Below are 15,383 nucleotides of genomic sequence, written 5' to 3'. Positions count from 1 at the left end.
ACCTTCATATACACAGACAGCCCAGCCCAGCCCATTAGACATTGCCAGATGGCTTAGAACTCTGCCAGGTGCAAGCTTAAGCAATTAGAGCTGTGATGTCACAATCGAAATTTGAATTCTGAACATTCTGCCATTCATTTCAATGGGGCCGAAAAACGCCGAAAAACGGGAATAACGCGAAAACGACAAGGACCAGCGACACGAAAGTAACACGCGCACTACAGTTGCTAGGTTACGGGGACGCTGGCGAGACACTTCGCTCCGTCTGGCATCATGTTTTTGTTTGTATTTATGTAATGTTCGTAATTTTATGTAATGTTCTGTTAATTTTTTGTATTTATTTTTCAAGTTAAATGTAATCACTCTTTATTTATGTTATTTTCGATCGTTTTTGTATTATTCTTAGTCCTTTTTTCTGATTAACAAACTCGGCTGACACCATCAACGTCAAGTTAACGTTAACCAGCTTCCATTGGACTGATGAGCGCCTTGGCTAGCCTGCCTTATGTCTCTGAAGTCCCTCATCCATCCGTGACGCTGCACATCCAGTGTCTGGACGGAGGGATTGCTCAGCAAGGGTGCCTCAATCTGCAAGAGATCTGCAGCTGCCACGACCACCGAGCTGCGACTGACATGCGAGCTGCTATGCTAGCATCTACCGGTGCCTGGAGTCTGGATTGAGTGCTAAGAAACTCTGATGACCGCGTCAACCATGAAACAACAAACGGTCACTGTCTAGGACCACCGAGCTGATAATCAGCAGGGTCGCCCATCACAAATTCGGTCTGTCTTGTCCTTCCAGTGCTCTCCAGACTGCCAGTGGATTCTCCAGGTTGGTCAGTTATTAAGAACTTTTGGTGTTGCATCGTGAAGACACAGCTGTGCGCAGTTGTCACGCGGGTCATCTTTGCCCCTGGGACATTTTCAGCCGTTTGGAAATTGGACTAATTTTATTTTTAATTTGTATTTATTTTATTTATTCATTTGTTTCTTGTATGTCTTGGTGTCACGGGTACGCTAGTGACTACGCCGCTCCGTCCGGCATCTTTTGTGTTTGTTATTTCTTAAATGTATGTCTTGGTGTCATGGGTACGCTGGCGACTACGCCGCTCCATCCGGCATCTATTGTCTTTGTTAGTCTGTGTCAATGACAATGTCTTATATGTGAAGCGCTTTGGGTTGCACTCTGTGCATGTTAAATGCGCTATACAAATAAATCTGACTTGACTTGACTACACCAGTTCGGGCCTGAATTTTTGGAGTTTGAACCGCGTCGATAGCTCAAACGGTCTAGGAGCAGTAGTGAGTACAAAAAGTGGGTGAAAAAGAAGCTATAACTAGAATTGCGGTTCCGAGGAACTGCAAGAGTGGGTTTGATCAGGGGCATGGAACTCGGCCTCATCCAAGGATTCCAACGGTACCTCATTTATGAAAATCGGACATACGGGTCAAAAGTTACATGCACACACCTTCACATACACAGACAGCCCAGCCCAGCCCATTAGACATTGCCAGATGGCTTAGAACTCTGCCAGGTGCAAGCTTAAGCAATTAGAGCTGTGATGTCACAATCGAAATTTGAATTCTGAACATTCCGCCATTCATTTCAATGGGGCCGAAAAACGCCGAAAAACGGGAATAACGCGAAAACGACAAGGACCAGCGACACGAAAGTAACACGCGCACTACAGTTGCTAGGTTACGGGGACGCTGGCGAGACACTTCGCTCCGTCTGGCATCATGTTTTTGTTTGTATTTATGTAATGTTCGTAATTTTATGTAATGTTCTGTTAATTTTTTGTATTTATTTTTCAAGTTAAATGTAATCACTCTTTATTTATGTTATTTTCGATCGTTTTTGTATTATTCTTAGTCCTTTTTTCTGATTAACAAACTCGGCTGACACCATCAACGTCAAGTTAACGTTAAACAGCTTCCATTGGACTGACGAGCGCCTTGGCTAGCCTGCCTTATGTCTCTGAAGTCCCTCATCCATCCGTGACGCTGCACATCCAATGTCTGGATGGAGGGATTGCTCAGCAAGGGTGCCTCAATCTGCAAGAGATCTGCAGCTGCCACGACCACCGAGCTGCGACTGACATGCGAGCTGCTATGCTAGCATCTACCGGTGCCTGGAGTCTGGATTGAGTGCTAAGAAACTCTGATGACCGCGTCAACCATGAAACAACAAACGGTCACTGTCTAGGACCACCGAGCTGATAATCAGCAGGGTCGCCCATCACAAATTCGGTCTGTCTTGTCCTTCCAGTGCTCTCCAGACTGCCAGTGGATTCTCCGGGTTGGTCAGTTATTAAGAACTTTTGGTGTTGCATCGTGAAGACACAGCTGTGCGCAGTTGTCACGCGGGTCATCTTTGCCCCTGGGACATTTTCAGCCGTTTGGAAATTGGACTAATTTTATTTTTAATTTGTATTTATTTTATTTATTCATTTGTTTCTTGTATGTCTTGTATGTCTTGGTGTCACGGGTACGCTGGTGACTACGCCGCTCCGTCCGGCATCTTTTGTGTTTGTTATTTCTTAAATGTATGTCTTGGTGTCATGGGTACGCTGGCGACTACGCCGCTCCGTCCGGCATCTATTGTCTTTGTTAGTCTGTGTCAATGACAATGTCTTATATGTGAAGCGCTTTGGGTTGCACTCTGTGCATGTTAAATGCGCTATACAAATAAATCTGACTTGACTTGACTACACCAGTTCGGGCCTGAATTTTTGGAGTTTGAACCGCGTCGATAGCTCAAACGGTCTAAGAGCAGTAGTGAGTACAAAAAGTGGGTGAAAAAGAAGATATAATAATAAGAAAACTTAAGAACATCCCAAGTCTCCCGAAGTTTTGGGAGTCTCCCACATATTGATAGCGGCTTCCTGACGCCCGCAAATTACATAAAATCTCCCGGAACCTAGAGCGAACAAGAGCACGCAAGCCAGACCGGACTTCAAATCAAAGATTCTAGAATCTTTGCTTCAAATCGCGTGTGCATGGCTTAATGCGCACACAACGGAGAGGGAGAGAGAGAGGAGTGGTGCGTTTGTGCCTGAAGCGCATCCAAGACAGAGAGCATCCTGGTCTGTTTTGCTAAATCAACCAATCAGTTTTCAGTGTAAGTGCTTATATCTCTTTTCTCCCAAACATAATTAATCAGTTCAGTCAGTGTATCTAGGAACAGAAGCGTCATGGCAGCGTCAGTGCCCCTCAAAAAGGACGATTTAAGACCCAATTTCACATCAGACTACACAAAAGTGTACCCAATTGTCTCAAAGATTAAAACAATGATAATCTTGCACACTGCACTGTTTGTAACAGCGACTTTAGCATTGCTCACGGCGGGTTAAATGATTGCAAAAGACTTGTTGAGGTGAGTTTAACAAGTGTAATTTCATTTGCATATTACTCAGGCCTATAGGCTACAAGATGGCTAGTTGCCAAGGCTACATGAAAAAAAATCTATTTTACTATAACAATTTCTATCAATAGGCCTTCCTTATTTGGTGTACTTAGACATTATTGAACAAACATCTGAATTTCAGTATCTAAGTAGGTTAGGTTGGGATGTCTGCTATACATTGCTGTTAAAATGCACTTCCAGTATAGTGAGTATTGGCAAAACCGGTTATCATTTTTATGTTGAGGCGTTGGGGGTGTTGTCGGCAGCTGCTGAAAGTAACTAATAAAGTAACTTGTAATCTAACTTAGTTACTTTTAAAATCAAGTAATCAGTAAAGTAACTAAGTTACTTTTTAAAGGAGTAATCAGTAATCAGATTACTTTTTCAAGGTAACTGTGGCAACACTGGTGGTGCGCACTTTTTGACGAGTCAGTTGAGACTATGTAGCCTTTGATTTTCATGGAGGGGGGGGATTCCTTGTTAGTTTACGCAAACCAGGCCAAGAAGGCTGATTCTGATTTTGATAATATGATATGCACAAAAGATAAACTTAGGTAAACAACGATGTGAATATTGTTGTCAAAATCTTAACCCAGATTCAAACTCTTGGACAGGGGACTGATAACTGCTGTGGAACGGCGGCTGTCATCAGCCGGCCTTAACGCAATGCGCCACAGAATTATGTGCAGGTGTGCCCGTTCACGTGCTACTAAACGTCATTAACCACCTTAGTCCAGACTACTGAAGTTTGGAAACTATCATGGTCCAAACTTACAAAGTACTATGTAGGTACGACGGTTTTGGGAAATGTTGGTTAGTTGAACGATGCATCGTGTTAGTAAAAAGCTAACCTCCGTAGTTGTACGGGAAACGCACCCCAGATCAGCTTGTAGGCCATTAGCAATCTGTTTATTTTATGAAGCCTATACAGTAGATCACTTGCCACATTCTCACTTTCAATAGACAGATGCAATAGCCATTGGTCAAGTATTGAGTATAAAGCAATTAAGATGGTATGAAGTACTTTTTGTATAGGCTACTATCATAAAAATTCGTTAAAACGAATAGCATTTTGCAACTTGACAAAACACTGGATTAAATATCGTAGGCACAGGAGAAAACTTGTACATCCATTGGCCCGTGGGGAGATCACATGCCAGTTGCCTCTCCCTTCAGTGCTATGACTCTATTGATGACTTTGTCCAGATCTATGTATTTATTGCAACGTTCGGCTGTGAGTTTGTTTCGCCAAAAAAAACTATTGCAGATATCAATGCGTCTTTGTTCATGGGTTTGGCCTCACAGCAGAGGCTTAGACAACTATGACCCACGTTTTGGTAGCACGTTTTTCTGTACAATAAACAAATACATCTGTTTAATGCATTAACTCAAGACGTCAAATGTTTTCTAAACAATACAAACAGAAAGGATGCAGCAAGCAGCAAATGTAGAAGAGTAATTTCCAGTGGAAGAACAAAATGCTGAATGAAGCCCAAAGATATGAAGGCATATCTGGCAAGTTGTTATTTTTTGAAGATGTAAATGGTTGGGCTATAGGCCTAGTTTGCAAGAAGGAGACATAACGCGTGAGCATGCCACACTATCCACAGCTGTGGTAGCGGGGGGTAGGAGGATTAATGTTACCGCAGGATTTATATAAAATTCTTCAACAGAAGGCCTGCCTCGAATGCAGGCTTGCCCAAAAAAAAGGCCTGTGGTTTGCGCAGCCTACAGTAAGTAGGTCTTAGTGAGTTAGGAGTCCTCTCGACTTCTTTTAAGCTGTCTCAGAGGTGGAAAGTTGCATTCGTTGGGGGCAGGGCCGGACAATTCATAGACCCTTGAAACAAATGTCTGATGGCCCCCCCTGCCAACGTGAATCGTGCAGTCAGTTAATAGGCCTATATCGTGAAGGTTTTTCTTGCCATTTAAGGCACGAAAAGTAGTAGCCCGTTTGTTTACAACTAACATTACATTTCATTAAACTGCTTATAGGCTATGCATTTCCTAATTCACCCGACACTGATATTCAAAATGTTGAAACTATTTCGGTAGTTTCAACATTTTGAATATCAGTGTCGGGTGAATTAGAAATGTTCTCAAAGTAGCCTTATGTCTGAAAGCTGCTTGGGATCCCCCCTGTCAAGCAATATAACCATACAAACGCGTGGCCTGCTCACTCATTGTTTGAAAAAGAGTAATTTCGGCTTTGTCGGAACTGGCCATTGTAGGCTACGTAAAAATAAACTTCCAAAACTAACAAAGAAAAATCTTCTTTCAGTTAATTCAAAAGTTTCCAAAAAGTTAAAAACAGATGACATGATGCACGTCACTGACATAATGCGCAAATAATATAGCCTAGATATTCCAATATATTCGAATACATGTGTTTATTTTAGAGGGGATATTCGAACGTCATTTTTGAGCAATCATCTACGCCAATCGTCTATTAACACCTTCCACCTAACCCCCATAATGCGTGTGAAATAGCACCATTGAGTAGCCTATGCAAAATAGCCTTAAAATCGTTCCGGTGTTGTGTGCCTTTTGGTTTCTCCACCTACTGGTTTCCTTGCATGTGCATGCGCTGCAGCAGTTGTCAGACATTCACAAACAAGTTGTTTTAGGCGGTTTGAAGTCGCTTTTCATACGCCATGAGCGCTCGGCTACATTACAGCCACTCAGACAAAAGACATGTAAAAAATATATGTTTTGAAAACTAGCATTAAACTGGATTCGATCCCGCAAAAGCAACACACACGTGACTCTCTCCAGCCTGATTCCCTACTCCTTGAGCCAACTAATACCTGGCTGTTACGCGATACAATTAACTATTGTAGGCTACCATCAATTAATAATGTAGGCAACACCCAGGTAACATGTTGTCCAGGCTATCTGAAACAAGTGGTTGCCCTTCATCTACAACAACTGGTTACCTTGGGCTGCTACGGTCGTCAGTGCACTGTGCACAGTAGGCCTATGCTACTCTTTGTGGTTGATCAACTAAAAATAAAAGATATATTTGGTGATGACGTTATTGTAGGCCTAGTAGACCTAAATTCTGAGAAATTAAATGGTACGAGAAACGATCTACATAGCGCACCAGACCGCGATGTCTTCAAGGGTTGAATGAAGGGAGTTTGCAAAAATTAGCGTATTTTTCAAGTCAATAAACATTCTTAATTTTTGAATGTCTTTGTCAGGGAACATCTGACTTTTCAAAACCATAGGCCTGGTAGTCGCTCAGACAAGGAGTTATAAGATAAAGGCAATACCATTTGTGTCACCTAATGCAGTTCAGTGAATTAGCAAGATACCATCAGAAGCCAACAATCATAAAACACCTGTGCGCGCACTCTCTCTCCCCTGCGCATGAAGCTGTCTGCGTGTTGTAGGCTAGATTTGCGTGAGTTCTTTCTATCTGCTTTACTTTTGTGAGTTGCGACCACCTAGGCTATGTTATAGACGTTCTATGAGGTACCAGTGTTTAGCTGTGTCACAAAACAATAAGCTTTGTCAGACTACTTTTAAAATGATATTCAGGGCTATATACATTTTAAACATTTGGGGCTGAAGACCCGACAAAGGCTTGCGTTAATTCTTTAGATGGGAAGTGTCAGGACTATTCATACCAGAGACGCTCTCATTGGTGGTTAGTATATGGAGTAGGGGATTGACAGCAACATAGCCAATCACATTATGAGAGATGCTGAATTTAACATCAACTGCGATGTTTGATTTTAAATGAATGTAAATTTAGCCAGGACTGTAAGCTGGCACACGTGGGTGCTCGATGTTTTCCGTGGGTGCTCGAGCGACGGAGCACCCACGGTATCGGCGCCTATGACAAGCTTATCTCGCGGTTGCATCCATTACAAACAAACATGCAATGTGAACGTCTGGGATTGGGGAGAGCACTAAATGCTCTACTGAATAAGCACAAAGTCAAACCTTTAAATGAAAAACACTCTTTAATAATCAAAAAAATAAACGCTAATAAAGTAAACTTGTGACCATCAAAAATCGTTTTTTTAACTCCGTGATAACAGGACATAACAGGAAGGCATTTGGCTGAGCAACGGAGGTTAATATGCTCTATATTTTGTCCAAATGATGTCTGTCTATCATCGTTGCACTTGGAGAAAACTGGAGTGTTTAATTTGTCCTGCTTTTCTTCTACGGCTGCAAACGGGATTCACTCAGTTAACCAAATATTTCTTTATTAGGACAGGGCAGGCATATTTCTGGCTATTAAATTATTTCTAAACCAGTCTGCTAAAGTCTGTAGTGAAGTCTGTGTAGGGTTTTCCAGGCTCCATTTCTTTTTACGAGACACCCTGCTCACTTGAGACATCTGCCGGTTGTTTGGGTTGTTGCAGAGTTGTTGCAGCATCACTGGAAAAATACAAATTAAAGTCGCGTGATACCGCGCGGGAAGCTGGCCAAATCGAAGCACTGCCCACTGTAATGTGTGCAAGATCCATATTGGAATGATAGGTATGTAATGTGAAGGATAACTGGGTGAATGGCGAGGGGATGACACCATTTAACTGCAGTTCAGTACAGTGATGGCAGAGGGAAATAAGCTGTTCTTGTGTCTGGTTGTTTTTGTGTGCAGGGATCTGTAGCGCCTGCCAGAGGGGAGGAGGTTAAAGAGGGTGTAGGCAGGGTGTGTGGGGTCTTTGATGATGTTCTCTGCCCGCTTCCTGGTCCTACCAGTGTACAACTGGAGGGGGGGCAGGGGGCACAATTATTTTTTCAGATGTCCTAATTATGCGTTGGAATCTGTGTTTGTCCTGTTTTGTGGCGGCCCCAAACCAAACGGTGATGGATGTGCAGAGGATGGAATCAATGGCAGGATTGTAGAAGATGGCCAGCAGATCTTGTGGTAGGTCATGCTTCTGCCTTTGCTGAGCCTTTTTAAGGATGGCGTTGATGTTGGACTCCCACTTCAGATCCTGGAAAATGATGGAGCCCAGGAACTTGAATGAGTCCACATTTCACTGGGCTGTTGGATATTGTGAGGGGGGGCATCCTGGATGGCCGAATGACAGTGGTGTTATCTGCAAATTTTAAGAGTTTGACAGCTGGGTCTTTGGAGGTACAGTCATTTGTGTAGAGGGAGAAGAGCAGTGGGGAAAGGACACACCCCTGTGGTGCACCAGTGCTGGTTGTACGTGTTCCAGATGTGACATCTCTCAGCCGCACTTGCTGACTCCTGTCTGTCAGGAAGCTGAAGATCCACTGACAGATGGCAGGAGATACAGTGAGCTGAGAGAGTTTGGTGGTGAGGATTTCAGGTATGATAGTGTTGAACGTGACATAGGTCCAGAATTCTGCAAAATTCCAGAATTGAATTGAAACTGGCTCTTAAATTCCAATTTAATTCTTGAATTTCACTTGCATTTCAATTGAGGTAGCAAACAGGAAGCAGAAATGCAATTTGAATTGTGCACAACCCTGTTGTTTACTGCATCATCTACTGACCTGTTTGCCCTGTAGGCAAATAATGAAATGGGCTTAGGATTTTTATTCAGTCATTCAAACATTATTGGGGTAACGGTTGCTTTTTTCAGGCTAGGGTTAGGGTTAATTAATAGTGAAAGTAAATAACTGTGCAGAACTGTTTTTCCTAAGAGACCATGGTGATGATTAGGCTGGCTAACACCAAACCCCATCTCATTGAGAACTACACATTAATTTTATCGTATTTGAATCGTGGTTTGCAAATGCCCAGAGCCGTTTATTGGCCGTACGTAGCTCATAACCGCTTCGGTGTGTCATCATCGTCTTGCTATCCCCCCTCCGTTCTGTGATTGTTTTCCCCTCAAAGAAGGAACCAAAGTCCATGGAATCCAGGCTGCCTAGCAGCGTGAATAAAATCGTGCGCATAAGGCAGCATGGGAAAACCCAGGCTAGGTGATGATAGTTTCACTTTGCCTTTGAGTTCAAATAATAGGTGAGTGCAGAATGCATGTAGTCACAAACAGGTTTCAGTAAAGCAAGGTTTAGTGGAATCCCTGTGCTCTATGCACGGTTTCGCATGCAAACAGATTCCTTCAAATGCTCCGCTGACTGGCAAAATACAGATGCGCTGTTTGAAGTTGTACTGCTTGTTGTTAAAGGGAATGACAGATTTCACTTTCATTGGTTGAAAGGATGTTACGCCCAAAACACACCCATGACTGATTAAGAAACAGAAGAACAACCTTTTTGAACAATGCGCCCAACGTTTAATAACAAAACCACCTTGAATGTGAACTGGACAGCCCCCTAAATGTATTTAAGCTTTTTGCCACTGACCATGTGTTTTATATCATCAAAAGACATGTAAGTGATTTTGAATTAGTTTAGATTATGCATGTTAAAACAAAGAGAATACATCCCTACCTGGGATTGCTGAAATCCATGGCCATTCCATTCTTGGCCCAGTTGAAATGTACCTTGGGTATGCCTTCTGCTTGACATGCTATATCCACTGTGCTGACACCATCACCACGACTTGCAACCTTATTCCACTGAGGCCCCTTTTTCAAGTGTGGTTTAACTATCAGGTATTGACATTAAATTAAATACTTTGTTAAAATTAAGATATAAAAACAAAAATATCCTTAGCCTTACAAATTCAAAACAACACAACACAGACCAGATATAGTCCAACACAGCAGTAAGGAGTTTGCATACACTTGGAGAGGAGATTAAACAAAATGTGGCCCTGGAAATTTTGACCAGCCCCATTTTCCCTCAACATACACCAATCTATTTTTTACCTAGATATCTATTTTTTGAACACAGAGTACTGTCAGTACGGAAAACAATCAGTTCTACCTAGCTAAAGTTGCTGCAGCCAAAAGCTAGAGCCAGGCAGCTACAGTGCTACACTCTGGGGGCATGAATATGGGGGCAAATTAACATGCCCTCAGAACATGCCTCTCCTTTAAGGCTGCATGATTTTGGGGGGAAATATAGCTGTGTTTTTTTGACAGGTATTGTATATCCAAGTTTGGTCACTTCTAATTGGCGAAAGTGCCTAGTGCATGAGGTGCACAGCACCTGTTACATGAGCTTCACTGTCTGTCACACAAGGAGAATGGCATGAATCTAGATAGATTAACACTTCGGACAGAGTTTGGGTTGTTTGTTGAAGATCCTGACACTAACTTCATAATACTGATGCCTATAATTCCAAATTATAATTAATGACACAATAGACTGGTACTGAGTATGTATCTGTTTCTCATCAGCTTTGTCTGTAAATCTATCCTGTTGTGTTTCCTGCAAACAAACTAATTGTTTAATGATATCTTCAAGGGATTTTTCAACTAAAATTCATCTCATAATTTGATATATGTAGTCCACTATTGCCTTTTAATAATAATTATTGATTATTGTGTTGTATATATTGCCATGTCATGAGAACAGCCAAATATCACACCAGTGCCGCTAGTACTATATTAGGCAGGCATACATATCAATAGGCATTACCATCATGGTACTACCTCTAAAATATGCTCCCTATTTATACATATGACATATACAGTTAGTAATGCGAATCTTACAATAAACAATGAGTTTGACTTCTGCTACTGCAGGAGGACTGATTCCATTGTCAACATTGCACTGGTAAGTTCCAGTGTGGGCACGAGTAACCTCAAATAGGGTCAGCCATCCAGTTGTACCATCTTCATGCTGAGATTCTAGGTCTATCTCTCCATCCCCCTGCATCAAACACACACACACACGGTAACACTTTACGGTAAGGGTACATGACAGTGTTTCCTCTAGATTTTCTTTTAACAGTGGGGGCAACTTTTTAACTGTTCAGCCATTCCAACTGTCAGTTATCCGCCAACTGTTTCCTCTGCCCACAACTGTTTCAAAATAAGTCCTCACTAGCTAGTTAACATTGTTAGCATAGTTAGCATAACTACTAGCAAACATTAGCTAAGTAACATGGTTAACATAGTTAACATTGTTAGCATAACTACTAGCAAACATCGCCTAAGTTAGCTAAGTAACACTGTTAGCATAGTTAGCTTTGTAGATAAGTTAACTTTCATAATACTGTTAGCATAGTTAGCTAATTAGTAGGGCTGTAACGATATACGATTCGAAACCGAAATCGCGACATTCATATCCACGATACTGTGTCGCGGTGTGAAAAGGCAGAATCACGACACACCCTTTCTAGTGTTTCACGCAGTGCTTTGCAGCTTAGGCGGCCGCAAAAGCAACCCACAGCTCCCGCTTTACTTATCGGTAGCCTACGTTGTCCAAAAACAAATAAATAAATAAATAAATAATAATTTCATACCTCTCCTTGCTTTCATTGTAGACTATGTGTATAACTTTACCAAACAGTATAGAAGTAAACCCCCTCTCCTTGTCCCGCTCTCTCTCGTGCTCCCTCCCTCTCACTCTCCCTCCCTCCCTCCCTCTCCTGCTCAATGAACACGCGCGACTTAAATAAAACATTCACAATCGTGAAAGCAAGGACGCATAGACAACTAGCTAAATTACTATTAAATCCGCTTAGCATCATTAGCATGCTGCACATATTTGTTTAAAACTCTTGCATTGAAGTTGACTGATCATCTCAATACCAACGTTTCCAAAAGGGCCTGTCTCAAGGAGAACAAGTATTACCTTGAAACTTAAACACACATGGGGAAACTGAACAGTCCAATCAGTAGACTATGATAGGCTAAGCTAGCCAACTATGCTACTTTGTTTACAATATTTCCAGGCTTCAACCAGACAGCTGAATTAAAGAAGTAGAGTTGTAATAAAAAATAGTAGGCCTAGGCTATAGGCTATAGGCTAATCTGCATAAAGTGTGCTGTCATAAATATCAGTCATTCAGAAAAATATTTTTATATCAGGATATAAAATAATAGATATATTATATTGTAATCCTCTGGTGTTGTAATCTAAAGGAGGCTATTAAAATGTTATTTAATAAAATGTCTAGCCCCCCCCCCAAAAAAAAGAAAGAAAAAAAAAAACAAACAAAAAAACTAATCGAGATTCGTATCGAACCGTGGGTCAAAAATCGTGATACAAACCGAATCGTAAGGTTGGTGTATCGTTACAGCCCTACTAATTAGCAACATTAGTTAAAAAAATTAACTTCAGCCATTCCAACTGTCAATTATCATCAAAGTTATCTAACTATACACAGCCATTAAACTATCTGTCTATCAACATCCATTAACCCTCTATACCCCATAGCGGCCGCCGACGGCCTTTCTATATTCTCCTGTAACGGCCGCGGCCAGTCACAATTCTTAAAGAGACATCTGCTACAGTATAACCTTCATACATGAAATAATACAGCATTAGTGGAACACCAGACTTTTATTTTGACACACTTAAATGGCTAGGTCGCTATGGACATTTCACTGGTATTTTTGAGTTTAGCCTACACACACACTGACTGTTCGGCTGAGGACTTACGTTGCCTCTGGAGTTATGGCTTCTAACAAGCGTCCACGTCTTTTCTCATTAGATGAGATAGTATTGATGTGCACCACCATGTTTTGATGTCAGTGACGATCATATTGGTGTAAGAAAATACAAAATAAAAACATGAAAATGTAATATATTTAACGTTAGCATCCTCCCGTTTGTCATGACTAACTTAGCTGCCTGCCATTCGTATGGCTGTCACTGTAAAAGTCAGTTTAAGTTTAGCTAGCACCAGCAAAATATAGACATAATTCAGTGTCAATAAAGAATCATAAAAACAAAGGCTGAGCCAGATTTGGCAAAAGTAGCAGGTGTAGTATGATCCTAGGGAGACCTTAGATGTGTGGAGTAATTTTGAAAGTACTAGATTCATAAAGCTTGAAGCTAACTTGTTCCCCCTTAAAAATAGACTGAGCCAGATGTTGCCAAACTAGCAGGTGTAGTATCCTTCTTGGGAGACTGTAGATATGTGATGTGATTTTTTTCCCTCAATAAAAATATATTATAAAACTGCCTGTCAGCTTTTACATAATTCACAGGTGTAGTATAGGGAGGAGATATAGATGTGTGGAGTGATTTTGGAAGCACTAGACTCAATAGGCGTGAAGCTATTTAATTTTGTCCCCAACAAAAATATTGTAGCGTCGGTGGATGTACATGTCTGATGTTGAGTGAGTGTTTCCCAGAATGCAGTGCGAGTGAATGCTATAATGTGTAATGTCGGTTATAGTAGTTGTATTTGCGTTTACCATGTTGTGTATTTGTTAGCGTGTTAGTCTCTTCGGTTGTACCTCATGTGTTTATCCCCGTATTGATGTGTGTGGTAAACCCTTATTGTGTGTTACATGTGCGGCTGAGACTACCCCTGTGTTGCCCTATGTAGTTGTCTGAGTTTTGCATTGATGCCTGTTCCAATAAATGGCCGTCCTGGCCAAAGATGATTCTTGTCTGTGGGTTAGATCGCTACAATATATTATAAAAAGGCCGAGCCAGCTTTTCCCAAATTAGCAGGTGTAGTGTGTTGTTGTGGAGGCCCTAGACGTGTGTAGTGATTTTGGAAGCACTAAGCTTAATAACAGTGAAGCTATTGATTTTTTACCCAAATAAAAATATATTATACATAGGCCAGCCAGCTTTTCCATAATTAGCAAGTGTAGTATGTTGATATGGAGGCCCTAGATGTGTGGAGTGATTTGGGAAGCATTTCAATAACAGTGAAGCTGTTTAAAAGTATATTTGTATCCACTTTAGGTTTTGCACTTTGTAGACCAGGGGTCTCAAACTCCCGGCCCACGCCCGGCCCAATTCCGGCCCGCAACCTAATGTCAAAATAATAATGTAGTTCGGCCCTTGAGGGTATTTTTAATTGCGACAAACAACAACGCTGATTAAAATAGACGATAGATCCACGTACGGTGACAAATCCCATGTGTACTCTCCTCCACTAGTTGCTAGACATCCAGAGCTTCGATTCAAGCCCAAATTCGCTGCACAGTTTTCAAGAAATACTTGTATAACACGCGAGAAACAAGAAGACGTGCATTTGTTTGTAATGATGCGGAAGCAATGCTGGCCATAGTTTTGCACAAATGGAAGCAGAAATAGGCCTACACCAAATGTTGAAAAAATTTTCACGGGTGATGAAGTCTTGGGTAGGCTATGTTATTCACCTATTCTGATTCTGAAGGAGAATATCTGCCCTTTGGAGATTATGATCGCTCGTCTATTGACAGTGATAGTCACGGTGCATCTGTGAATGGAGGTGCGTCTTTGAGTGTACGACGGTGTCCATGCTTATTTCGACCCTCTGCCCAACATAGCTGGAGGTGGCAGCGGTAATTGTGATGATAGTGTCCGTAATAGACGTGGTACAGACAACAGGGGTAGTAAAAATAGGGCTCTGAAGAACTACAAAGTCACCCACGATAGGAACTGATTTGACCAGGTTACTTTATTGTAGGCCTTAACGGTTTGTGGTTATAGTATTAGTTTACTTTTGTTGGTTTACATCTTAGGCCTACTGTTAATTTGTTATGTGGGTAATATGACAGAAAAATAATAAACCTGCTCAAATATGTTCAACGTCCAGTATTTACTGAAAGGTGCATAATTTAAGGTGCTTGCCATCCAGTGGCAAATTAAATGGGTAAATTTACCCCCTTCATAAACTTTGGTTTATACTCAAAGATTTTTACATTTACAGTAGGACTTCTATCTATAACTATCTCTGACCACTTTCAAGCCTTTTGAAATTTTGATGTTAAAATCCATGTTGTTTTCTACGGAGCCCTCCGGGTGACATGGGGAAAAAACATGGGTTAAAAAAAAGTAATGGGGGAAAAAAACGATGCACTTTTGCGGGATCTCATTGCGGGATCTCGCAAAACCTTTTTTCTACTTTTGGAACTTGCTGGGCTTCCTACTTGACCCCAATAGGCCCACAAACCACTACCGCCAAATGGCAATCGTATTATGATCCTATGATTGCTCTATCACTGTTGCGTGTTGTGGG

At 41.5% G+C, this 15,383-nt stretch overlaps 1 protein-coding gene across 1 annotated transcript in view; it reads right to left on the bottom strand.

Moving 5' to 3' along the window:
• Nucleotides 1–15,383, bottom strand: part of nphs1 (NPHS1 adhesion molecule, nephrin) — a 266,694-nt gene that overhangs the window by 45,531 nt on the left and 205,780 nt on the right. The window contains exons 21-22 of the mRNA XM_076281324.1: nt 10,963–11,122; nt 9,794–9,950 (exon numbers count right to left, since the gene is read on the bottom strand). Coding sequence (XP_076137439.1) covers nt 9,794–9,950; nt 10,963–11,122 — 317 coding nt within the window. The remainder of the gene's footprint in view (nt 1–9,793; nt 9,951–10,962; nt 11,123–15,383) is intronic.

This window comes from Alosa pseudoharengus, unplaced genomic scaffold (assembly GCF_046254945.1).
Source record: "Alosa pseudoharengus isolate Yale_2024_CS ecotype anadromous, Long Island Sound unplaced genomic scaffold, YU_APseudo_1.1 YU_APseudo_1.1_scf_12, whole genome shotgun sequence".
NCBI lineage: Eukaryota > Metazoa > Chordata > Actinopteri > Clupeiformes > Clupeidae > Alosa > Alosa pseudoharengus.
Note: the sequence above shows the minus strand (reverse complement) of the source record. Positions and strands in the feature narration are given on the sequence as shown.